This window comes from Gigantopelta aegis, chromosome 4 (genome assembly GCF_016097555.1).
Source record: "Gigantopelta aegis isolate Gae_Host chromosome 4, Gae_host_genome, whole genome shotgun sequence".
NCBI classification, from domain to species: domain Eukaryota; kingdom Metazoa; phylum Mollusca; class Gastropoda; order Neomphalida; family Peltospiridae; genus Gigantopelta; species Gigantopelta aegis.
Genome location: NC_054702.1, coordinates 74,992,862 through 75,019,098, shown reverse-complemented (window position 1 = coordinate 75,019,098; position 26,237 = coordinate 74,992,862). Strand labels below are relative to the sequence as shown.

The following is a 26,237-nucleotide window of genomic DNA, read 5'->3' as shown; positions in this document are numbered from 1 at the left end:
ACAACAACTTTGCTCACCATAACATTGCAGTTACTACTTTATTTATCCGGTTATGTCTATAATATCACCAGAAATAGGATATGAATGTTAACAAAAGGGTTGTATTCGATTTCGAAACTACACCACAATGATAGGTGACCAAGCAATGTACACACACAGAAACCTCCACTTTGAACACCACAATACCCAGTCAGTGCAGTTAAATATCTGCATATAATCAGCGGCATGTAGGTACAGGCACAAGTCACATCAGGGTAGCAGCTTTAAGCTTCCGGTGAAAGCAGAGGTAGTGTCACATCCTGTGAAGTTGTGCCAAGTTTTTATTCTCCGGATCCTCAATTTAGCACCTTTTAAAGATGCAAAAAACACACAAAACGATTGAGGGTTTGGTAAATAAAGTACTCGAAATGTAGTGCTTTTTCTGAATTTACTGAATACTGTTTTAGTGTGACCGTTGACCGTGACCTGACCTTGACGTCTAAATAGGGAAGTCGCCTCTGAAACATTCGTAAATAAATGCTTAATGTAGTACTTTGAAAGAGCTTTTATGGATATTGCCTAACTTTTACCTTTGACCTTATTCTGACCTGGACCTCTAAAATCGGGCAGCCCCTCCCTCTAAAACAATGTGTACTGTCCTAAACTACAACGGTGCCATATTTGGTGCTTTGGGCCAGCAAATCACGATCATTCCCCTAAGCCACCGCACTATTTAGAATAATGATCCACATGACAAGTATTGAGGTTATTCGTATTGTAGTAAAAGATATCAGTAGACAAACGACTACAATTACAATAAAAACAACTGAACATTATTAAACAAAGTTTACAATATAATTATATTGCCACATCAACAAACAAAAAGCCTCACTGCCTCACGACAAGGACTATTTTGCAGCTGTGACCGCAATACATAAAACATTTTCTGTAAGTATTGTTTTGTTACATGTATTTAAAGAGTGCGGTCTCCAGCTTGCAATACACGAAATGTCAAAATATATTCAAAACATTACATTAGCACTTTTAACAATATATTTATATATTGTACACTACAGACTGTCATACAGATATGTACACTACACTATACTATACGAATATTATATGTGTGTTTATATCTATAAATATTGTTCACTATAGACTGTGTCATACAGATATGTACACTATACTATATAAATATTATATGTGTGTTTATATATATCACACACTATTAGACGTTAACATCACAAAAGATACACGTCTTGTTTTACTCTCCGTCTGACTAGAACACATTGCAATTTCGCATACGGTGTATGTACATACTTAAAAATTGTATTGCTGAATGTATATGAACGCATATATATGTATTTCAAAGACTAGTGAATGGGAAAAATGGCCACAACATGTACACTAGTATGTACAAAATGCTCCAGGAGATACATCTGATACAAAATGATCCACGACGTGTGCGTTTATCCCCGTTGACATAATATGAGAAAGATACGCGTTGATCAGAACTGACAATACTGGTTTATTTAGATGTTATTCCAGAAATGATCAGGTAATAAGAGAGCGTAGTTAAAAATGTTAGCAATGTACACAATTTCAATTGATTTAATTTTGTTTATATGGGTGATGGATGTTGGAAAGAAATTTCCCTTTTATGATGGAAATGTGGAATTTCACTATACATATAACAATACGAAACCCACCTCCATGCGATAATTTCTCGAACAGCCTCAACTCAATAACACGTGATAAAGAAAAGCCATGATGTTGGTAATGGATTCACCCTAAAAGAATGACCGTGCACATTAGGAAAATAAGTATAAAGAAGAAAAACATGACTCGGTCTAGCACTAGCGCCACCTGGTACCACTCGTTCAGCATATCATTTCTAGCCTCGTCGATTGCGGCCCTTGCTGTCAACAGATGGAGCTGGCGCAGGATGTCAACCATAGTTGTCTCCACCTTGGACGAGCACCGTGTGTCCTGATTTCGCTGTGATCCTTCTGTCGGAGTCGGAGCCCCCACGGAGGTCTTGTCGATGCCTCGCAGTGAGATAGACTCAGTTTCATCCAAAGGGTAATAGCTCTCGCCACCGAGACACACCAGTCTCTTTAAACTTCTCAGAAAGATCTGTAAATGCAAAATGTTTATTGTTGTCGACGTGTTTACAAGTAGGATCTTCTGCAGCAAAAAAACACCCCACCACCACCAACAACAACAATGATAATAATAATAATAATGATAGGTGAGGTCAGGTCATATGGCTTTACGTGCACATTCAGAGCAAGCTGTTGTAGCGCACGCCTGTCCTGGACACAAGAGCCGGCCTTGGCCGGCTCCTCCGTCCAGGACAGGAAAAGTGGGGGTGGGAAGGGTGAGGGACCGCCTGCACTGGCAGGTGCAAGGGAGCACCAGCAGCCCGACCGTGATCGGTAACAGGCGGGGGGGGGGGGGGGGGGGGGGGGGGGGGGGGGGGGGGGGTGTGTGTGTTAATAATAATAAAACGTCTGTATATATTGGTCTCACGAATGGGCAGCCTGTGAGGTCGCACCTCTGTAGAACACTACTGAGGTGTATTCCTGCTACAGACTTCACTACATGTATTTGAATGAATAAAAGCAGATAGCCACCGCAGACCTCGGCGTTTCAGGGTTGCTATCACTCTGGTTCCCTATCACTCTCCTGTGACTAGTTCAAGGAAATCAGTGTTTAACTCCCCTTGACATGTGAATTTATATGGTATTAAAAAGGTAAATCTTAACTGGCTCCCCATAATCTAAGTTAGGGGAGCAATTAATCACCCTAAAAACATTTAACGTCGATGTCTATACTTTGGCGATTTTTATTTTTTTAAATCTATAAATATCTAAAATCTAAAATGTAAAACATCTCCTCTGCTTTTATAAATTAAAATGATTAATGTAAAACTTTAATATTTATTAAAACGTGCCCCAGAATACAAAAAAGACTATTTCAGGGACTCATAATCATACATATATAATCGCCGTTTCTTACTGCGTCTAAACTTTCACCGCTCCCACCGTGTCTTTGCTAACCATTTATTGCCTTGGCAAAAAAAAAAACCCAACAAAAAAACAACAACAACAAAACAAACCGAAGAAGCCCTATATTTTGAGAATATTGATTATATAAAACGTAGACATGTCTTACCCAACGGACGGTGTCTGGAACCTTACGACAACGCGGGCCGCTACTGTATACATTGACTACCCACATTGACGACACCATTGAAATGACAACCCATATCAAAGTCAGCATGTAATACATTTCTGAAAACAAAATACACCAGTCTTAAGCATGAGAATCAGTACACGGATATTTGCTCTTTACAAATTGGCTAGGTAACAGTTGTGTATGGGTTGACAGTAACACACACAGTTGGTACTAATTTATTGAAATTATATAGGTGCCGATCTAAGGGTACGCCCCAACCCACCTCGAAATTCGAAGTAACCCCGAAATGTTTTAGTCATATAATGGTCAACTTGATATTTCTGTTGAAGATTATTATTTATAGATAACACAGTGTTAGTGTACTTTTGAATAATGTAGGTACCCTTTTTTAAACGTTACAACCCCTCCCTGAATACTGGAGGTGCCCTTTTGAAATGTTGCACCCCTTCCCTAGAAAATCCTGCAACCGCCCTTATCTTGTAGATATAAAATAACAATCATAAACAATCTATATAATAAAACATTACATTTCAACACCCCGGCTTAAAACCTTAGTTCAACAAAAACTATGTTAGTCATTGTCCAATTGCTACAAAATTGATTGTACACTCAAGACCATGTCTCGTCTATCTTTGAGAAACAAAAAAACAACCTTGCCACTCGTGGGAAATAACTGTCTGAGTTCATGGCGGAAGTAAACAAATTATTATAGTTTCACTTACCTACAGCTGGTACGGTGTTGCTAGTTCCGGGGATAACATCCTGTAGCTTTAGGTTGAGTAACATTATTGACATGATTAGTACAGAATCTGTGAAAAAATAACAACGCAATTAATATAAATGTAATATTGAATCCCCAAACAATAGAATTTATAAACATATAAAATCATTATCAACCGTGCTTTTCTTCTTTTCGGTTACTCAATATATTCATCCATGTAAAAACAAAGTGATTGAGGTTAAGCCTAAAACGTATGTTTTCTGGGACATGCCGACACAAATTAGGTAGGATAGGTCGGCTTTAAAAAAAATTATGAACTTCATTTTTACCCTTTTCACCTACATACATGTGTCTTATATTATAAAATCGAAAAAAGAAAGACAAAAAACCCCATTAAACAAATAGGGTCGGCCTTTTTTCTACGTAAGGTTGGGTTCCGGTTATTCAGTGATTAGGTCGAGTAATTCACCGAACAAACTCCAATAATAATCTTCAAAATCTCCTAAACACTATTTGTAAATAGGATTCTGTCATACATTAATTCCATCGTGTTTGGTCAAAAGAGAAAATGCGCTAATAAGACATTAAATGCTAAAGCAGAAGGAATGTTACTGAAACATCTACATCTTTTTACATTTTGTAAACAGCATTAATCTTTGGCTTAACTGCCAAAGCCGTGACATGCATTTTGTAAAATGCGCTTCTAGAGTCGACGACTTCATGCTGTTCCATTACTTCGGATTATTATATTTCGAATAAATCAATGGATGTTGCATAGAAATGCTTGGTTTATCTTTTATTTTCGCTATTTGTTATCCTTGGCAATATTCTGTAATGGAAAATTAAACTAAATTAAGCCAAATGTGCATATTTAAGGCACGTTATTGTAGAATAATTTGAGCCGAGTCAAAACGTTTCCAGGACAAGAAATGATATGGATTCTCGTCATGACAGCACAACCAGGAAGGCGAAAGAAAAAAGTCCAGATTTTACATTAACCAGAAATAACACGAGATCAGAGATCTATAATGGCATTAATTCCTCTCCAGTAATAATCTCAGAATTTATACGTTGTTTTATGTCCAAGTAAGATCTTCTGAGGAAAAAGAAGAAAAAGAAAGAAAGAAAACCCCCACAAAAAACATACAAAAATAGAAGAAAAAACCCACTTTAAAAACCCTACTTAAAGCAAAGCAAGAAACCCAAACAACCCAACAACAACAAAACCAAACAAAGAACACCCATACCTAAGATCAAAACAAACACAAACAAAACCAACCCTTCCCAACATTAATAAGTGAAAAACAACGCCAAAACCCCCATCAACTCCACGCACATGTAAACACACACACACACACACACACACACACACACACACACACACACCTCACCATAAAATCCAAAAGACACAAGAACACAATAGTGGTATTACAGAATGATTGAACACTAACCCATTGTTATTCTCTCCTTGGACGCAGGAGACAGCAGGAACTGGAAAGGGACGAGTATTCCCAGAAGTACAGCAGGGATGATGAACATGTGGGCGTAGAAGACCGGGTTCCTCTTCAGCGTCAGACTGATGACCACCTCGGGGTAGGTCTCCTTGCAGCACGTGTAGGCCTTCTTGGTAATCACAGCACGCACGTCGTCCACCACCCAGTGGTTCTCCCGCATCTGGCTGTCCAATTCCACGGCTGTCTTAGCAGAGCCACCGACAAATGTTATGTTCAGCTTGTTGTCCGAGTACGTCCAGCTGCCAAAGTTCATGGAACACCTCTGTTTGTCGAAGGGGAACTTGGTCAGGTCGACGTTGCATCGACTTTTGAGGCGACCCGATGGCGACCAAGTGACGTGACCACTCGTGTATACTACGGCCATGGTCTCCATGATATCAAACGATGAGTCGACACTGGAAAAAGAACCGCATGATGTTACAGTAATTGGCGTATGCGCGAAAATGGGAAAACGTAGCGGATTTCCTTTCTAAGACTATATGTCAAATAACCAAATGTTTGACATCCAATGCTCAATAAATCAATATGCTCTAGTGGTGCCGTTAAACAAAACAAAGTAAACTTTTATTGTTAAATTAGCAAATTTGTTATGTACGAAACCATGAATAACTTAAGGCATTTGTCAATTTTTTTATCGTTAATTGAGGTGTAACTTAATTTAGGACTACAAATTAATACGGAATTATGACCTCAGCTCTGTGAATTATTAATAAAAATACAAAAGTCAAAATATTTCTAAATAAAAACATCCTTAAAACAGAAATATAATACTGATTATTGAAGTCATGATTTTGAAATACAACGGCTTCACACACTACGTACTTGTTGTATGGGATAATATCTGGTTTCCAGATGAGACTTATTGGAAGTCGCGTCACTTCAATTCCGGCATAGTCCTCTCGCTTCCACTCCAGTCTGACGTCATGCCAGCTCTTCAGCAACAAGATATTGGCGTCTAGTATCTCCGTCCGCTCATTCTGTTAATCAAATTACTGTGATTATAGACAAGAACTGTGGGTTTTTTACACCCCCACGAGCGGAATACAGGGTTTTTTTTATGGTGCAAACGCAGTTGGTATTCTTCTTATTCGATTTGTTGATTTAATATTTTTTTAATATAAGGTGTAACGCAAAGCTATTTCTTACCATGAAAATGTATGCACAATTTGTTTTAAACATTTAATGAATTTGCAAAAGGTGTGATAGTTCTCAGTGACGTATAGCGTTCCTAACCAGCAGTGAATATTTATTTTAATAATTTATTTTAGACACATGTGTTTAACTCATTTTTTCCATGTTTAAGACTTTTATATTTTCGATACTTACCTTTCTCAGAGATTCTTTGATATCATAAACAATGTGATACAACTTTTAAATTATTAAGAACACCACACATAAAAAGACAACGTGATTCGTGAGCAGTCAGACATCACAAGCATAACGGAATTTGCACTGTTATTTAGTTTTATTTGTTAATTAATTAATTTGTTTGGTCATTCGTCCGTTCGTCTATTAATTAATTAATTAATTAATTAATTCATTAATTCATTCATTCATTCATTCATTCATCCATCCATCCATCCATCCATGCATGCATTCATTCGTTCGTTCGTTCGTTCATTCGTTCGCTCGTTCATCCGTTCGTTTGTTCATTCATTCATTCATTCATTCATTTATTCATTCATTCATCCATCCGTCCGTCCGTTCGTTTACCCGCAACGCAATCACAACGCAACCACAACGGAACCCTTCATTCGTCCATTAGTTATGATCTCACCAGTTCGAGTATGTTGACGATGGTGACGCCAAACGAGACCTGCACGGCGTCTGACATGTTCTGTGAGGGACACACAGCGGCCTCGTAACCTTTGAGCAGGTCCCTGTGTAAGCGCTGCTCGGCTTCCAGGATCGGATACAGCGTCCTGTTGAACGCGAGTGACACTGGAAAATAGCAGATATTCAAACAATCAGTGTTAGTGGATAGGTTGTTAAAACTAAAACCAAAAGACAACAATTGTTATAGTAAACGTTTATTGATTGTAAATTGTTTTAATTATACAGTAAATTTTTCACTTTGATCCTTTGATCGTTGAACATAAACTTATTTTAGCTTAATTAGAGACTTTTCTTCATGATGATCCCAAACAAAATCACGAAATCACACATTGATATGTTTTGTTGTGGGTTTTTAAAAATATGTTTCATTATTCAAAATGGAAATCAGTTTTTTTTTTTAGCTTAACGCAACGCAATCACAACGCAACCGCAACCCAACCGCAACCCAACCGTTACGCAACCGCAACCTAACTTTTACTCAACCGCAACGCAACCGCAACCCAACCGATACGCAACTGCAACGCAACCGCAACCCAACCGTTACTCAAAGCATGGCTCATGATACGCTTTCAATTCATTTTCATTTCAATTTATTGTCGTGCTTACATCCAATTAAGCACGCTGTCCTGGGCACACACCTCAGCTATCTGGGCTGTCTGTCCTGGACAGTGGGTTAGTTGTTAGTGATTAGTGAGAGAGAAGAGGATGTAGTGGTCTTACACCTACCCATTGAATCGTTAAAACTCGCTCTGGGTGGGAGCAGGTACCGGGCTGCGAACCCAGTACCTACAAGCCTTATGTCCGATGGCTTAACTACGATACCACCGAGACATTTGTCCTTCCAAAGCAGCAATTCGGTGTTTTATATTTACAGTTATATAATGTCTATAATATTATAATATAAAACGTAAATCAAAATGTTTTGACTCCCCAACCCGTCCCACGTGTATGAAAATCGATTTTCGGATGTGAACGATTAAGCGGAAATGATCTGCACATTCCCCCACTACTGATGACATGTATTTTATAAAACCACCCAAGCATGTTATTCATTACCTTGTCATTAAGATGGTTTCTCAACGAGTCATTAGGATCCATGTTAAAGTAAAACGTGTGCGTCACCACACGGCATTGTACGTCAACAAAAGACAATTACTCTACAAGCTGGTTTCTATCTCGGTTTCACGTTGAAAGAGATCTTCGGTTTAGATTTTCTCTTTGAATGAAGGCAATGAATCTGTTTTACATAATTAAACGTGTACCTGGGCCCCGTTTTACGAATCGATTTTAGCACTAAGATCACCTAAAGTCAATACGTTAGGCTAGTTATGCACTGATCTTAGTGCCAAGAGCCCAAGCGACGTTAGCACACGGTACAACTGGCAACTGGGAATCCCGGTTGGCAATCTGGAGGCGCAGGGTTAACGATAGATTATACAAATGCATGAAGCTAGCAGAACTGGCTCCCCGTTCCACGATGCGATTTTAGCGCTACGATCACTTTAAGTGCAAAAGGTAGCTATGGAACGAGGCCCTGAACTGTTACAGAAAATGTAACTGAACTGTTATAGAACATGTAACTGAACTGTTACAGAACATGTAACTGAAAGGTTACAGAACATGTAACTGAAAGGTTACAGAAAATGTAACCCACCTTTTAAGTTTAGGACATAGAATTCTTGTAATACACAAACATTTGTCTATCACAGTTCAGACAAGTAAGTTGTATACTATACAACTTAAAGTGTAAATTAATTACTCAGATTATCTGGAGTCGGACAATGTTACGTCAAATTATGCATGCCATTGTGAATACATTCAGGAACATTCTCTGCGTTTTACTTGTTGCTAGTATATCATGCTTTCTTCTCATTTCTTTTATGCAGAATATCAAAGACTGCTAGGAGGATGCGTTCGTTCTCACTAGTTGACGAATACAATGTTACAGGAGGATCCTTATGTTTATTTAATCTTCAATGATTTCTGTATTACACATAGTGATAATCACAGGTAACACACAAATGGAAAAGAGTCAGCGAGAAGGTGAGACAGATACAGAGAAATATATATATATATATATATATATATATATATATATATATAGAGAGAGAGAGAGAGAGAGAGAGAGAGAGAGAGAGAGAGAGAGAGAGAGAGAGAGCTGAAATAATGTAAAGTCTAAATAAACTAAGATTGAAAGTAACTTCCAGATAAATTGATTTACGTCAGTAATGCCAAAACAATCAAGACAAACATTTCACGTGTCTGTACGTGTGTCTTGACATAACCTAATTTCCATCCATAAATCGTATCAAAATCCAATTCGTTACAGGCAAACTGATGCCAATTCCTGCTCCATGTCAGTTTGAATGAGTTCTACGTTTTCTCAACAAATCTGAAGTTACGACAATGTCAGGTCTGATTGCAATGTCCATAATGAATTGCACAGAAGATCTGATCGCTATTGATATATGTCGTGAGAACGGGATGTAGCATTCTTTCAATGAGATTGTTCAGCGATATGATGCTTCCCTGTTTTCTCTCTCACAGACATCTAATCCTACGATCTATTGCAACTCTTAAAGAAATTATAATCGTAGGGCCTATCACAGAAAGTGACAGTCTGATGTGCGGTCGGTCTAGGATCGATCCCCGTCGGTGGGTCTATTGTTGGCTATTTGTCGTCCCAGCCGGTGTATATCAAAGTCCGTGGTATGTGATATTCTGTCTGTAGGTTGGTACCTATAATAGATTCTTTGCTACTAATGGAAAAATGTAGTTAGCTCTTAGCTCTCATCGAGATTATAATGTTATGACCTATCGCAGCTTTCGCAGACATTATAATTCTATGAACTATACATTTTAATCCTATAACCTGGCACAGCTCTCACAGACATTCTAATAGTAGGACCTATCGAAGCTCTCACAGACATTCTAATCGTACGACCTATCGAAACTCTGATAGACATTCTAATCGTACGACCTGTCGAAGCTCTTACAGACGTTCTAATCCTACGACGTAAACATTCTGATTCTACAACCTATCGCATCTCTGGTAGACGGTCGAACAAAATAACCTATTTTTATTCCTGTCGTAACAGTAATTAACATAAACATCTTATGAAACACAGCAGTTGAATATCGTACCTTGCATAACAAAATAGCATGCGACAAAAGACGACATTCTGACATTTGCGAATAACGTCACATCCATCGATGTCGTTTGTTTTCTTTGAATCGGATATTGTGCGCCAAGAAAATGAAAAGGTTAATGTAATTTCCGTTACCGGTAATACGATTTTTAGGACAGACGGAAAAGCCTTGCCTTTCCAAAATGCAATTCCGTAAGGTTCTGTATTCTATTATATCTAACAAAAGATCAACGTATTTCGTTAACATTTAATTACTAATCAGCTGTGGCATTTAACATCTGTCTAGGTTTGTAGCTTTGGTTCCAATTACGGTTCTTGCACGCTGTCGTGGGCACATGCCTCAGCTATTTGTGGTTAGTGAGAATGAAATAGCATTCCGCCATTAAGCTGGTTTTACATACCGATACAATTGAATCCTCAGTTTAAAATGGGGTGGGGACACTTCAAAATGTGCCCATTTACTATGATACTGTCTGATATGATGGCTGGGATCTAGAATCGTCAGGATTAAAAACAACCATTTACCTTTTCGACTTGAAATTAAACAATTGTTATTATTACGAACAGTACAACAGCTTGCTTTTATTTAAGGTTGTGTGTCGTTAAATAAAACATTTCTTTATAACTAAAGGCTAGTCTAAAAAACCAAATATATGCATGATTATTATAACTAAACGAGTATATCGTTAACAGAAAATACTTTTCTTCATGCCCAGATTCTTTATATCGAGTAATTATAAAAAACCCTCACACTTTTTGAAGTTGAATTGTGCACAAAACCAGCTTCTTTTGTGATGTATTGATGGTACAGTTTTCATTTTGATATACATTGTATGCCTTACTTTTAAAATTGTGCGTGATATAAAACGTGATGTCCAAAAATGCTATATCAATGAAACTCAACTGTATGCAGTAACTACGATGGTGAATTGATCCACCATTTCCGTGCCTTACAGCCCATATTCTTTTGTTACAGGATGAAATATACTTTTTATTTTATTTCTAGAGTATTATTTTGGCTCCCAACATGTCGAAGATGTCCTTTTAAGGAACTTATACAAGTGAACTTATCCGCATGACCGCTGCCAGACTTTCTCGGAAAGACAGTCCCATATTGAATAGTCGGGAGATATAAAAAAGAAATTCCCAAATGTCTAATTAAATGCTTTTTTTTTAACCTATATAAAAAGTCGAGAGTATAAAAATACAATCTCCTGCTGCTTATCGATAGTGAGATATTTACAAATAGTAATATATTTTAACGACTAGAATTATATACTAAATAGTTTCTTCTGTACAATATATGTGTCTGTATATTCAATGTGTTTCCGGTTGCCCTAATGTTCTAAGAAATACAAACTGTTTGGTCCCCCAATAATTTAATATGTACGAAACAAAAAACATATATTAGGAATCACGTTTGATCTAGTACAACAACTAGAACAATAAAAAATCAATAAAATAGCCACTGATATTATATGCAGAAATGTTTTTTATTTAATATGCAATGTTAGTCATTAAAACGTCTATGGAAGTTGGCGACATTTAACAATGGCAACAAACGCAATTAACCGTAATTGTATTTACTAACGGAATTACACATCATAGCATCATCATCAGCAGCATTCAACCCTGTTGATACATTCCTCGAAAATATTAGTGGTTATTGTTTAGTAAAGCAAATAAATGGATATAATATATGCAATCATAGCCCAGCGTCTTGCGGGTTGCTAGATATTCGAATCTGACACGAGGAAGTGTTTTTGTAACACAGTTATATAAAAACAATATATGGTAATTTGATTTTCCTGTTCTAAATTCATTGACATATCATGTGCTGTACAATGACTCTACTACCATTAAGAGTACAAACACGTATTATTTTCACTAATTACTGATACTATTCTTAATTCAAGAATATTTTCCAACAAATCACTAAGGCATAAAAAAAAATACGTTTCCGGGAACCCGACCCTACCTACAAACATAAAGGCCGAGTCTAATGTTTTCTAAAGTATTTTTAAAAAAACCCTCACATAGATGAAAATAGTAAGAATACCGCTTGACCCTACCTAAATGTTCCCGGAAATACACTTCTCTCTCTCTCTCTCTCTCTCTCTCTCTCTCTCTCTCTCTCTCTCTCTCTCTCTCTCTCTCTCTCTCTCTCTCTCTCTCTCTTAGATCTAAGCGGTTTTGTAGTAGCTCCATCATGGCAATACAGCGAAAAATGTCACTGAAAAGTTAAAGTTTTTTTTGTTTAACGACATCACTAGAGCCCATTGATGTATTAATCATCGGCTATTGGATGTCAAACATTTAGTAATTCTGACATCTCGAGAGAAAACCCGCTACATTTTCACATAAGTAGCAAGTGATCTTTTATATGCACCATCCCACAGCCATGATAGCACATACCACGGCCTTCAGTATACCAGTCGTGGTGCACTGGGTGGAACGAGAAATAGCCCACAATGGGCCCACCGATGTGGATCGATCCTAGAGCGACAAGAGTATCAAGGATGATGATGGGTGTTTGCGTACGGAGTAATTTTGACGATGCTAAATCTGGTTACATAGTAAGATGGCCTCCAAGAGATGAGTCCACATAATATAAGCAGCTGCTTAAAAAGGTGTTAGAATGGGACACCCTTCTGTTCTATCTCGGTCACTGGCGATGTCATAGGCTAAGCCAAGGGGTGGCGTATTTGAACCCTTAATGGCTATGGACACGCAAATACTGTTTGGATTTCGGTTTGTATTTAAAGACGAATAATCGATTGTACCGGTATGAAAGTTGGATCTGAAAAATTAAATTAGGTGCCAGTATATGATAGGATGTTTGGGGACGAAAACAGGCTCCGCATGCATTCCTAATGTAAATTGGTAATAAATACGAGTTCACTTCGACAACAAAGGGTCAGAGTCCATAATTTCGTTCTAGGACCGACAGTTTTAATAATTTAATGAGCAATGAAGTCAATAATTATCCACTTCAGTTATTGACTCCAACTTGTCTTCGCGCTACAGGTTTAATAGACCGTTTAATAGACGTCGAAAGCAAATACAGTCAGTATTAAGGAACACAATATTTGACATGCTATTCAAAAGAAACATAATCGTACTAAGAACCGCTTAATAACACTTGTCAATGACCTGCCAAACTAGACTGACCACTGTAGTACAAACATCCGTTTACTTGAGCGTTAGTTTTAATTGATGTCGTTAAAACGAGCGAAGAAACTAAACTACATGTGCTGTTTATATTGCAATATAAAATATACTCTGTAAACCTTACCTTGAAACTGTATAGTCGGTAGAAGCCAAAACAACACGTGATATAGCCCACCCATATCGGAGGGCTCTATGCAAGTAGCTGCGTCAAACAGACAAAGCTAAGATTGCGGGTCTTGACTGAAATAAGAAACCATGAACCACGTAATGAGAAAAGACAGGATACCGCGGGATACCAGCCAATCGAATCGCTTCTTTGCCACGAGCTCGATACAGCTGACGCGGTAATGTCAGCAGAAGTAATGCTTGCAAAACATAGAGGAAAATCACTTGGTTGACAAACACTTAATAGAGAAGAATGGATGGAATTCAACAATAGCTATTAAAATTCCATCCGAGTATTATTTAAATGTCATTTGCTTATCGTCACAATCATCATCATCATCGTCGTCGTCCTTCTCAACATCAGTATCACCATTTCCACCACTACCACAATCATAATCATAATGAATGACATACATATAAAGATAACGCATGTCATGTATATATTTAAAAATAACTGTTAATTAAAAGAATATTGTATATTTATGTAAAAACTAATATTTTATGCTATCCTTACATAATTACATGAAGCCCTGCAAAGTTATTGTTGGACGTGAAAAGAGGTTCTTAATGGGGGGTTTTCTTGTTTTATTTATTTATTTATGTTATTTTAAGTGCATTCACATGAACAAATATAGCGGGTTTTCTCTCTAAAACTATATTATGTCAAAATTACCAAATGTTTGACATCTAATAGTCGATGAACAAAAATCAATGTGCTCTAGTTGGGTTGTTAAACAATACAAATGAACTTTAATGTATGAATTTGGCGTCCGAGTCATCACCGTGGAACAGCTAATAAGATATATTTGAATCAATCTCCCACAAGTGTGATATTACCACGTGATTCCAAAAATCTCACGGTGTTCTTACGTTTGTGTAAATATAACCCCGGGTTCTGTTTAACAACACCACTAGAGCACATTGATTAAATCGTCATCAGCCATTGGTGTAATTCATTTTGGTAATTCTGAGAAAACCTGCAACATTTTTATATTAGTAACAAAGGATCTTTTATATGCACTTTGCAATAGACAGAACAACACACAACACGGCCTTTGGTATTGACACCAGTCGTGGGGGAATGGTTGGGACGGAAAAAGAACCAATCAGCAAAGAGATCCACCGAGGTGGTTTAATCCTACGACCAAAGCACTTTAAGCGAGTGTTCTGCTGTGTGTCGGACATTTGTTTCGTCATGTGGGATTCAATCAGTGAAGTTCTTGACAATCCATTCCAACTCATCACATTATATCTAGTACACAATAATGAGTAACAGAACAAGAACTAATTGGAATAATGGTTTATTCTGGTTTATAAAAATGTAACAAAACCATATTCATTGAACCACTAATAATTATAACAAGAGTTAATACTATCTCTGTATGTAATAGAGATATTCTTTATAGATTCCAATACGGCAGATATCTGAGCTAACGTGATTTAATAAACAGAAGTATTACTGAACAATTTGTGTACAGCACCATAGCTTTCTGATAATTAATCTATCTTTAGTGTATCATGCACTTTAATGTAATGGTACATTATCCTAATATGCTTCAAGCAAGCGGTTCACTTCTGTGAATGCCCAGGCGTTTAGCCCTCAAGCCAGTTCGCCCACTATCAGTCTGCACTGTAATTCATTTCAATTTCATTTGATTGTCATGCCAGTATACAATTAAGGTTCAAGCATGTTGTCCTGGATAAAAAACACCTCAGTTATTAGAGCTGTCTGTCCAGAATAGCAGGTTAATGGTTAATTGTAAGAGTTTCGTGAGAGAGAAATCGGTGTGTTGTTACTACATCTCCCCATTAAAATTCACACTTAGTGCGAACCCAGTACCTACCATCCGTTAGTCCAATAGCTTATTAATATAATCTATAGCCAAGTAAGCCTACCTACCGCAAATACACACATACAGTACTTAAGGAAAGTAATTAATGTCTGGCCCCGTTTTGCAATTTTTGGCAATTATGGGAGGTTTTTTTAACACAGGATTTTAGAACATAATTCCTATATACCTAATATAGGCCTCATAAAATCCTGGATTATCATATTTAATGGAAGGGGTCTCCACTGGTACTCTGAGATCATGGAATCAAAGGAAGTTCCACGAAACATACACATTATTTGTTTCCTTTTATAATATCGGCAGCTTTTTCTCCGATCATGATGCTGGCTGCGTTGGTGTTTGCTGACACGATGAGCGGCATGATAGAAGCGTCTGCTACTCTTAGTCCGTCGATCCCCTTCACTCTAAAACAGAACAATTCGTAAGTAAGTTAACAAAGAAAGGTAAAGTTTGTTTTTCTTTAACGACACCACTAGAGCACCTTGATTAATTAATCATCGGCTATTGGATGTCAAAAATTCTAACACGTAGTCATCAGTGGAAATTCGCTACATATTTCCATTAGCAGCAAGGGATTTTTTATATGCCCTTTCCCAGACAGGAAAGTACATACCAGCTGTAGTGCACTGGTTGGAACGAATACCACCCCCAAAAATCAGTTGTATGGATCCAACTAGGTGCTTCCATCCTGCGACTCAAGCACCTCAAGCGAGTACTCAATCAAATGAGCTAAATCCCGCACCTCCATTAGTAGCAAGAGATCTTTTCTATGCACTTTCCCACAGACAGAAATCACATACCACGGCCTTTAACCAGTTGTGGTGCACTGCTTGGGTTAACAAAGTTAACAAAGAAAACATGTATAGGAAATATACATATATACACATGAGAGAGAGAGAGAGAGAGAGAGAGAGAGAGAGAGAGAGAGAGAGAGAGAGAGAGAGAGAGAGAGATACGGGGACTGGTGATGAACACATAATACAATAAGTATGAACGACCTACCGTAACTGTGGGTCAACCACGGCTGTGGGGTCATTCAGTGCACCCATTTTGCACGTACAACATTGATGGAAGGCACAAATGGTCAAAACCCTCACGTAACACTGCCAATACTCGTCAGAGTCGTACTGATGTTGGGTACATTGTGGCATCGGCGTTGAATGAAGTCTTGCTCCAATATTTTTGAGGACATCAGTCTTTAGCAGCTTTTGCAATAATCTAATGCCTGAAATAAAAATGTAGAACAGAATAAAGTAAATCTATTTTTTTTTAATAACTGAACAAGTTATACTCGGGTACTAGGAAGCAGCAAGGTCCTGTTTTGTGAGCTTTTTGAATCTGTTGAAATTTTAGTTACTAGAACGAAACTAAAGTAAAATTATTTTATTTTATTTTATCGGTGGTTCCAATCCCATGTGGTCATTATTGCTACAGTTTAAAGAATATTACACACAACAGGGGCGAATCCACGAAATAATCTGCGAGGAGGGGACTAACTCGTCAAAAGTGCGCATGCCAATGGAACAATGGGGACACTAGCATATATTTTTTGGGGGGGAGGGGAGGAGGGGACGGTTCCTCTGGTCCCCCACCTTAGATCCGCCTCTGCAATATATTAAATATCATGACTGCTACACATAGTATGAATGCGGGAGCTGTCCAAAGCCAAATGCATTAAAATTTAATCCTTCCTATTTTCAGAAAGCTACACTTCTGTACAGATAATATATTGATGACTCTCCAAATGTTGTCAGACGTTACATTACATCTATTTAAATCGGAAAACAAACAGCTGTGAAGAAAAAGTTCAATATTATATTCGTTGACATTTAGTAGTCGGCTTATCATTAAGCCAAACTCAACAATCGAACAGGAAATGTAGAGCTAATTTTGTATTCTAAGAATATTTTGAGTGCTGACAAAATAACTCGAATTAAGGCAGGTACCGATACAATTACGAACCAGTTGCCACTTTCTGAAAATAGAAACTAGATGATACAAAAATACGCTTAAGTGTGTAGGATTATTTCTGTGATCATTATAACATTATAAAAGAATTGGGGATGAACTATATTTCTATTTCTAGACCATTCTAGCTCTTTGCAATAAAAAATAATAGCATTGGCAAAATGTCACAATCACTGAATTGAAGTCGATAAATAGTACATATTTATATATTTAATTTCAGGGTTTTTTTGGGAAGCAAGTGTTATGGATGGTGTGAGAAGGTAATACTAATGTAGGGAGGAGGCAATCATGTTACTGACATACCTCGGGCACAAGCTTTATCTGTGTGCTACATCCCGATTATGTTCAATAGCAATAAGTTAGTTTTGTTTAACGACACCAATAGAACACATAGATTTATAAATATAAATCGCTACTCGCGTTTTTTAATATGTAAAATATCAAACTTGTCTAGTTAATCGGTATTAGTCACGACAGAGCCTAGTCTAATACCGATTACAAAAATGAATATGTCCTGCGAACCTCTAAATTAATATAGACTGACGTACTACATTTCGACAAATAAAATCATAACAATGGCATATTTTCATATATTCTATTTATCGTTTAATAAAAGCGATACTTGTTCGTTCATTGTTTCAAACAATGAAACCAAACGTTTTATCTGAATACTTAGTACCCGATTTCGCTAGTTCTTCATCGGCCATGTCCTCATACTTCTTGAAGTATGGCAGAACGTCTTCATAGCTCCAGCCATCGCAGCCGTTTGCTGCCCACTTGTCAAAGTCAAATCTGTTACCACGAACATGTACCATGAAGTTCAGCTGACTACTACCACCCACAACGCGACCCCTGGGGACGTATACTCGCTAAAAGAAACAACTTTATTATCTGTTATATTTAATACATAAAACAATACATTAAAAAACAGACACCCTGAAATAGACTATAACTCATAATTCGTGACAAGTGTGAATATGATCAGCGCAATAATACGAGGTTAGCCAATGACAATTGTCCATAGACTGTTTCAGATTATCTGTGTTTGCGTGTTATATTTATTAAAATGGAAATAGTTCATCGATGAAAGAAAACGTAATTTTAAAACATCATTTGGACAACGTTTTATAAATGTGTTTTATTGTAATAATTTGGAATGGTCCATGGTCTGTATTTTGGCAAATAAATGCTTTTGACTACTATAATGTGTGTTGATACTTTGGTATTTTACACAAATCTGGCAAATGGACGTACTAAGCTTGCGATCTTCGCAAACAGTCTATAAATAAAAAATTAAAATGTTGACCATTAATTGGTTTTGTTTGTTGATATCTTAAAGCGTTCCTTAAAAAGAAATCAATTTTGGTAAATCAGTTTTGGTAAACCAATATCACGGAAGGACATGGCCAAATGGATTACAGGGCAACAGGTTAGAAGTGCTTTCCATCAGGAATCTGACGCTAATGTCCATGTTTACTTGCACTATATATACGGTTTAATATTGAATAATCACATTGGATGATGTTTAATGGAGCAAATACATATCGACCGAGTCTTGCAATCCATGAATGATAGTCGTGCAATGTGCTGTTCTGGAGATATTGTACACATATATAGAGAAGTATGATTCGTTAACTACAATAAGAAACAAATGTGAACGATAAAATCACAATCAATCCCGCATCAGCGTATCAGTCCAAAGACAATTAATAGAAGGTTGTAACGCTATGCTCCCGTGCTTCATTAATACGAGTAGAGCAACCATACAAAACAAAACGCTGATGCCAGATATATTAGGATATTATAGACCGGCCTCGGTGGTTAAGCCATCGGACATAAGGCTGGTAGGTACTGGGTTTGCAGCCCGGTACCGGCTCCCACCCAGAGCGAGTTTTAACGACTCAATGGGTAGGTGTAAGACCAATACACACTCTTCTCTATCACCAACAACTAACAACTAACCAAGTATTCTGGACAGACAGCTGAGGTGTGTGTTCAGGACAGCGTGCTTGAATCTTAATTGGATATAAGCACGAAAATAAGTTGAAATAAAAAAAGGACATTATAAATTATATATTTAAATACCCTGTCCTTTAAAGCACCTCAAGCATACTGCTGGGGTTCAGTGTAATATTCCCAATCTAACTTGGTGTGTTGGAATCCGGCTGCGTCAGATGGTATGGTGAGGTGAATGTTACCCCTGTCGTCCGGTCCCGCTTCTAAAACAAGAACTGTGACGTCACGATCTTCCGATAGACGGGCAGCAACAACAGACCCGGCAGAACCCGAGCCGACTGGGAAAGAATAAATAATATAAATAAATAAATAAATACGTTTCTTACACACCCGTTGAGAACATCATTCGTTAATTTTGATAATACGTACTTGTTAATACATGTACATTTGTTGACAATTTCAAGACATCCGACTGGCTGCCCCTAGGTGATGACCCGGTCACCAGTGCTATACATCCAATGCAAAAATAGCACAATCGAAATCGATTACGCTGTGACGTATAGTTAACCTGACAATCATTTGTCTGTGATGCGTAAGTTAGCTACAAGTGCAAGGGCTGTAAATAACTTTTAGTCGAAAAATATATTAAAATTTGCTTAAAACCTGGTTTTTAGGATATGTAAGAAATAGAATATTACATTCGTGTCCGTTAGATACCATTTATCTTACAACTCGTTGTTTAAAAACGTATCCAACTCGCTTTCGCTCGTTAGATACATTTTAAAACAACTCGTAAGATAAATGGTATCTGACGGCCATTCATGTATTATTATATATATTTAATGCTCAGAATTATGCTCTTACAAAAGGCGAAATACAAGCATTGGCGTAGCCAGGATTTTATATTTAGGGCACCCAATTGGGAGGTAACCAACACTGTCTGTTAATCGTGTTATAGGACGACAGGCAAATATGATGGGGAAAAACGAGGTATGATTGAGGGAGGGGGACAGGTCCCCACCCTGCCTACGTCAGTGAATTTAAGAAACGTTGCATGGTAACACTCTAGTGAATTAAAAACTGGTTCACCTAACAAAACATTATTTGAAATCCATGTTCAATAGATTTTCATTTTCGTCAAATTCACTCTCTGAAGGCGGGATATCTCAAGCAGTCATCTTAATTAAAACACGTTTATTCCCCCAAGGTAACTGACGTGGTCCACTAATGGCGGAAACACACCTTTTATTAACAGTAGTTATATACAATAATATGGAGGTTACATTGAGAGATTTACGGTAACACTATACCAAATAGCACCTTGCCAGTTCAAAGTTCGAAGTGTCCTCATATTTAAGTTAAAGTTTGTTTTGTTTAACGACACAACTAGAGCACATTGATTTATGAATCATCGGCTATTGAATGTCAAACATTTGGTAATTTTGACAAGTAGTCTAAAAGAGGACACCCGCTACATTTTTTCGTTAGTAGCATTTATATACACCATCCCACAGGATAGCACATACCACGGCCTTTGATAAATCAGTCGTGATGCGCTGGCTGGAACGAGAAATAGCCCAAAAGGCCTATCGGCCGGGATCGACCCTAGACCAACCGCGAGTAGAACACTCAATTGTGCTATGCCTGCCATCGGTAACAGGACACGTTACACAGCGATGTCTTATTCGGCCGTTAAATTTATGTTTCAGCTGTGTATTGCTTACTGTCGAGTATTATGTTGAAACAATGTTTTGTGCGAACCGACATTAGTCCAAAACGAACAACATTTGCTGTCACTTTATTCAATTAACTTTAATAGAAAGTGGGTTTAGTAGTTGTGTCAGATTGACATGTTTCTATTGAAAGGTTGCATACGTATTATATTATTGTACATGGTATTTCATTTGGTGGCATGCACACTTATATTCAGTTGATTAAATTCAAAACCAACCCCAAGCTCAGCCAGGAAACGTTTCGCTAACGTTCACGAACTAGTTGATTGGTTCCCGACATGGTTTACCGTGTAGCGTATAAACTAGTCTAGCGGACGTTATTCTGCTCGGTCTGACTGAACTCAGTCCTGTACTGGTGTCGCATATTATAATTAAGCCTAATTTATGTTTAATTTTGGAATATACATGTATTTGTGAATAACATGTGGTTTAGGAAACTTACGTATTAAGGCGAAAAGGACAACAGCTAAGCTTTGAAACAACAATGTATTACCTTACTTTAAAGAAAATAGGATTAGCGAAATAAATTTAATGTTTTAAAAATAGATCACTACGTATAGTTCTGAAGAAAGACTTGCCTACAATGTAGTCGTAAGATTCTTCAAACTTGGTTACAGGGAGGTCTTCCGTCTGATCGTCGTTAAGGAACACAAATCGTCCAACCAGAATGGCTAGTATGGCGACGTTAATCACACAGAGGATTGCTCCAGTGCCAGCCATGACCCTAGGTGTAATAGACACACGACCAGTTACAAATCAGATTCAGGTACGTATTTGAGGAATAGTAATAAACTATATTAAAACTTCCCAAAAACAGATTGCAGATATCACGCGCCGAAAAGTGAAAACAAAATTTCGAATTCGCGCACAGTAGGACACACACACGCACGAACACACACACACACACACACACACACACACACACACACACCATAACACAAACATATAAACAAATACACATACAAACACATTCACGTACAAACACATCAATCACAAATATACACCCACAAAAGTAGTCATTCGCAAACATACAAAACCACCTATATACACACACATACACATTCACAAACAAACGCACGCACTCTCTCTCTCTCTCTCACACACACACACACACACTAACACACACACACACACACTCTCTCTCTCTCTCCCTCTCTCTCTCTCTCACTCTCTCTCGCTTGTTTTTGTTTAACGACACCACTAGAGCACATTGATTTAATAATTATCGTCTATTGGATGTCAAACATTTGGTCATTTTGACATATAGTCTAAGAGAGGAAACCCGCTACATTGTTACATTAGTAGCAAGGGATCTTTTATATGCATCATCCCACAGACAGGATAACACATATCACGGCCTTTGATATACCAGTCGTGGTGCACTGTCTGGAACAAGAAATAACTCAATGGGCTTGCGGAATAGATTTACTACCGATCTGTATTTATGTTCAACAGAAAGTATATCGAAATATTTTTGTTCGGTCGCACATTTTACCTTAATGTTATTTGTGAACTGTCATGTCCACATTTGATGACAATTATTGTGAATACCAATGTTTGTATCTCGCCAAATGATACTACTTTCAAAATATCACAACACTTGCATCTACATGTACTCAGGGGAGCGCTCTACGGACTGAACTAGATGGCCCTCCTTAGGTTCCTGCCATCAGACTCAGATCGCAGTGGACCTGTAACGAATGAGTGTCTTTCAAAAGCGCCAATGGTTACTAAATACACCATAGCAACTAACGTCTTTCTATGTGAATGGGGGCGAGGTGGTTCTTAGTATAAGTTATATAGTTAATAATATAGTTTTTAACACATTGTGAATATTGTTAATACAGGCATGCATATTGTTAATACAGGCTTTTAGTGGGTGGGGGTGGGTGTTTGGTGGGTGGAGGTCTAGACTGTGGCGACTGAAGTTTACAAGTGGGTCGAGTCCTGCTCCCCATGAAAATATATTGAAAAAAAAAAAACCCCAACATTTGCTTCAGCAGAAAGAGGTTTCGACCCCCGATAAACCTTCCGCCGCACACGCGCCTGTACTAAAACTTACTGCTAGATGTTATTTTCAACGTGTTTTCATCATTGGCATACGACAGCGAAACTCGTTGATTGTATTTGTCACAATCCGTGTTGTAATGTCGAACGTCTTGTGATCGGCATGCTATTTCCCCTGTGTGTAACCTTGACGGACATTTGTTGTTGTTGTTGTTGTTTTTTCAGCTGTACTGTCAGAATCTAGTGCGCTCACAAGGTCGACCTCGGCTCGCGTTTAGAGTAGTAGTCGTAGTAGTAATAAGAGTGAATGATCTGCCTAGTATATACATTAAACCGTCTTTGGTGGCGCAGTGGTTAAGCCATCGGACTACAGGCTGGTAGGTACAGGATTCACGGCCCGGTACCGGCTCCAGCCCAGAACGAGAATCTTAATTCGTAACTAACAACTAACCCACTGACCTGGACAGACAGCCCAGATAATTGAAGTGTGTGCCCAGGACAGCGTGCTTGAACCTTAATTGGATATAAGCACGAAAATAATTTGAAATGAAATGTATATACATTAATGCAGGGCGCACATTAATTCAATACTTTGCTTTCTACGTCCGTTCGGACAAGTATATTGATATACCATCGTTTATACAAGCTTTTCAACCTAATATGTCAGCGAGTGTGATGTAATACCAGGATAACATGTTTATACGTTTCCTCTTGATAGTTATTTATTCCGTTGTTATTCAAGTAATCGCAGTCAGTAAATGGTTAGCTGTGTACGTGTACTAGAATAGTGTCATTAAATTCTCTAATATTTTTAAACAATTCATTTCAAAACTTGTTTGAGCATGACCTACAATAAAAAACACTTCAGTGTTAAGTTTTTAGAAGCAATGTTAACAGAAATTCAACTCAAAATCCACTCTCCCTATCTCGATACTATACAAATAGACCTAATAGAGCTAATAATGACCACATATTATAGAAACTTGCATTAGAAAAAACAGATACATTTCATGATATCGCTAGACTTGTACATGTTGGATCATTACCTTTACAATCAAAATAATGTTTATGTGGCAACATTGGTCATGATATATTATAATTAAACATGTGTTCATGACATGTCAATTAAACCTGTTTAATAGAGTATGCTACTGACTTGGTGTAGAATTATTTGTGAAGTTATGGTCAGAAGAAGCTTTGTTTTTGTGTTTTTGCTAGTGTTAATAGTTAGCTATACACTAAGCAACTGGAATAAACTTCTTCAACAGCTATATGCATAATTATGAGTAATGTTACAGCTATTCTGCTCTAGTTGTAAAATGTTATTATTATGCATGTTGTATTGATACTATATTATTCCTATATTCTATTTTTTTTTTTTTTTTGTAAAGCATTTACCAGTCTTCTATTTTCAGTGTCAAGTTTTAGCATCATGAGGCCCGTATGGAACGACATCTAGAAGGGTGCACAATCTGTAATGGGGGGTGGGGGGGGGGGGGTGGTCACAGCCTCTAGTGACGGGGCACAAGCTATATTTTAATCTTTATTTATATATAGTAAGGTGGACAAACGTACATGTTTGTCCTAAAGTGGGTAAAGGTGGGTGGGGGTGCACGTGCCTTCTCATCCCCCAACCCCCAGCCCCTCTCCGGTTCCTACGGGCCTGATCATTGAATCGAAGAAGCGATCAAAAATTCTGCTACCTTCCTTCAACCAATCCCAACACAAATATAACGAATACTACTTCGTGAATGAATTTCTTAAAAAATTAATGCTTTTAGCTCACATACACATACACATCCAGGTGAGAAATTAAACCGTACTTGGGGTCATCCGCAAAAAAACACAATACCTGTCCACCGAATTCCCACAGTGACGATGACCTTTTCTGCCTCCACTACACAGGTTTACTAGTATGCTATTTTTACATGAATCATGTTTGGTTCACAGCAGCTGCACAAAGTGTTTGTAAATCACCTCTACGTATCGCCGTATGATAATGATCTGATTTCAAATAAGTTCTCATGTGTCGCAGGCGCTCGCTGACACTTCCACTCGTCCCTGAGCTACATTCTATTCATTTAACATTACCGAGAGTTTTGCTTTTGAATACGAATCTGTGTTGTACTATGGACAATACTGCTACACGTGGTGTCTTGTTTTTAAGTGGGTTACGATGATAGCTACCTCAAAGCCAGCAAACGTTTCGCTAAAGTTCGTGAACTATTTGATTGATACCCGACGTAGTCATTGGGTTTACCGTAAAGCGCATAAACCAGTCTAGCGGAAATGTTTTCTGCTCGGTTTGGCTGAACGAAAACCTGGAGCGTGGCGAGGAATGCTATAGTAGCCCTGATAGTCTATTCTTACCCAGTGGACAGGGTTATCCAGTAGGGAACCCGAAAATTCTGTCGACATCCAACAAGACTTATTGGAGACATTTGTGAATTATTGCTTATCACGAAATAAAAAATATTTGGTTATGAACGCCCGGCAAACCATCGTTTCGGATTCGTACGCAATAAATATCGGATATAGGCTGAAATAATATTAATGTGTACGCGCGTGTATGTATGCAGATATTTATTGTATTTAACATGATTTAAATATTTATAAAGTATTATACAGATAAATACATTTAGGATTCTTGTCGGGATGTGCACAGAACGATATTTCAAACAAGGAACCATAAATGTTTGCTTTTTTATATTTCTCAGATTATTTAGAGGAAAACGTCTCTATTGTTAACAAAGTTATTTAATCTGTACCATATTTAAGATGCATAACGTAGCCATGCAATGCAAACGTTCCATAGCAAATGAAATTCGACAGCTACCAGCTTATTCCTGCATTTACGTATGTAAATAATTTCACCTGGTACATGTGATTTCATTAATTTAACAGTTACATGTTAAATGTTTTAAAAATGTAATTTTAATTTTAAAAGTACTATTCTATCTCCAGGTTGGTTTTAGACCAGGGGCCTA

At 37.7% G+C, this 26,237-nt stretch overlaps 2 protein-coding genes across 2 annotated transcripts; both read right to left on the bottom strand.

Annotated features, from left to right (window-relative positions):
• Positions 1-815: 815 nt before the first annotated feature.
• LOC121371090 (neuronal acetylcholine receptor subunit alpha-3-like) lies at positions 816-13,811 on the bottom strand. Its single transcript, XM_041496728.1, has 7 exons — positions 13,696-13,811; positions 7,193-7,356; positions 6,238-6,392; positions 5,353-5,810; positions 3,903-3,989; positions 3,157-3,275; positions 816-2,115 (listed from the first exon to the last, which is right to left on the bottom strand). Exons 1-7 carry the CDS (start codon positions 13,748-13,750, stop codon positions 1,765-1,767), a joined length of 1,389 nt encoding a protein of 462 aa, XP_041352662.1. The 5' UTR covers positions 13,751-13,811; the 3' UTR covers positions 816-1,764.
• A 1,210-nt stretch (positions 13,812-15,021) lies between these two features.
• On the bottom strand, positions 15,022-25,438 carry LOC121369989 (glucose dehydrogenase [FAD, quinone]-like). Its single transcript, XM_041495072.1, has 6 exons — positions 25,103-25,438; positions 21,822-21,967; positions 19,664-19,848; positions 18,234-18,423; positions 16,589-16,811; positions 15,022-15,990 (listed from the first exon to the last, which is right to left on the bottom strand). The coding sequence occupies exons 2-6, from the start codon at positions 21,961-21,963 to the stop codon at positions 15,861-15,863; spliced, it is 870 nt and encodes a 289-aa protein (XP_041351006.1). The 5' UTR covers positions 21,964-21,967; positions 25,103-25,438; the 3' UTR covers positions 15,022-15,860.
• Between the last annotated feature and the right edge of the window lie 799 nt (positions 25,439-26,237).

What these genes read in the sequence shown, in the direction of transcription:
- LOC121371090 (XM_041496728.1), bottom strand. Translation starts at nt 13,750, where the DNA reads ATGGGTGGGCTATATCACGTGTTGTTTTGGCTTCTACCGACTATACAG. An exon ending in GATATTATCCCATACAACAA is followed by an intron (nt 5,811 to 6,237) that starts GTACGTAGTGTG and finishes TTCTTTTTCCAG; the next exon opens with TGTCGACTCATCGTTTGATA. An exon ending in CAAGGAGAGAATAACAATGG is followed by an intron (nt 3,990 to 5,352) that starts GTTAGTGTTCAA and finishes ATTTTTTCACAG; the next exon opens with ATTCTGTACTAATCATGTCA.
- LOC121369989 (XM_041495072.1), bottom strand. Translation starts at nt 21,963, where the DNA reads ATGGCTGGCACTGGAGCAATCCTCTGTGTGATTAACGTCGCCATACTA. An exon ending in ACACTGAACCCCAGCAGTAT is followed by an intron (nt 18,424 to 19,663) that starts GCTTGAGGTGCT and finishes TGTTTCTTTTAG; the next exon opens with CGAGTATACGTCCCCAGGGG. An exon ending in GTGGTTGACCCACAGTTACG is followed by an intron (nt 15,991 to 16,588) that starts GTAGGTCGTTCA and finishes GTTCTGTTTTAG; the next exon opens with AGTGAAGGGGATCGACGGAC.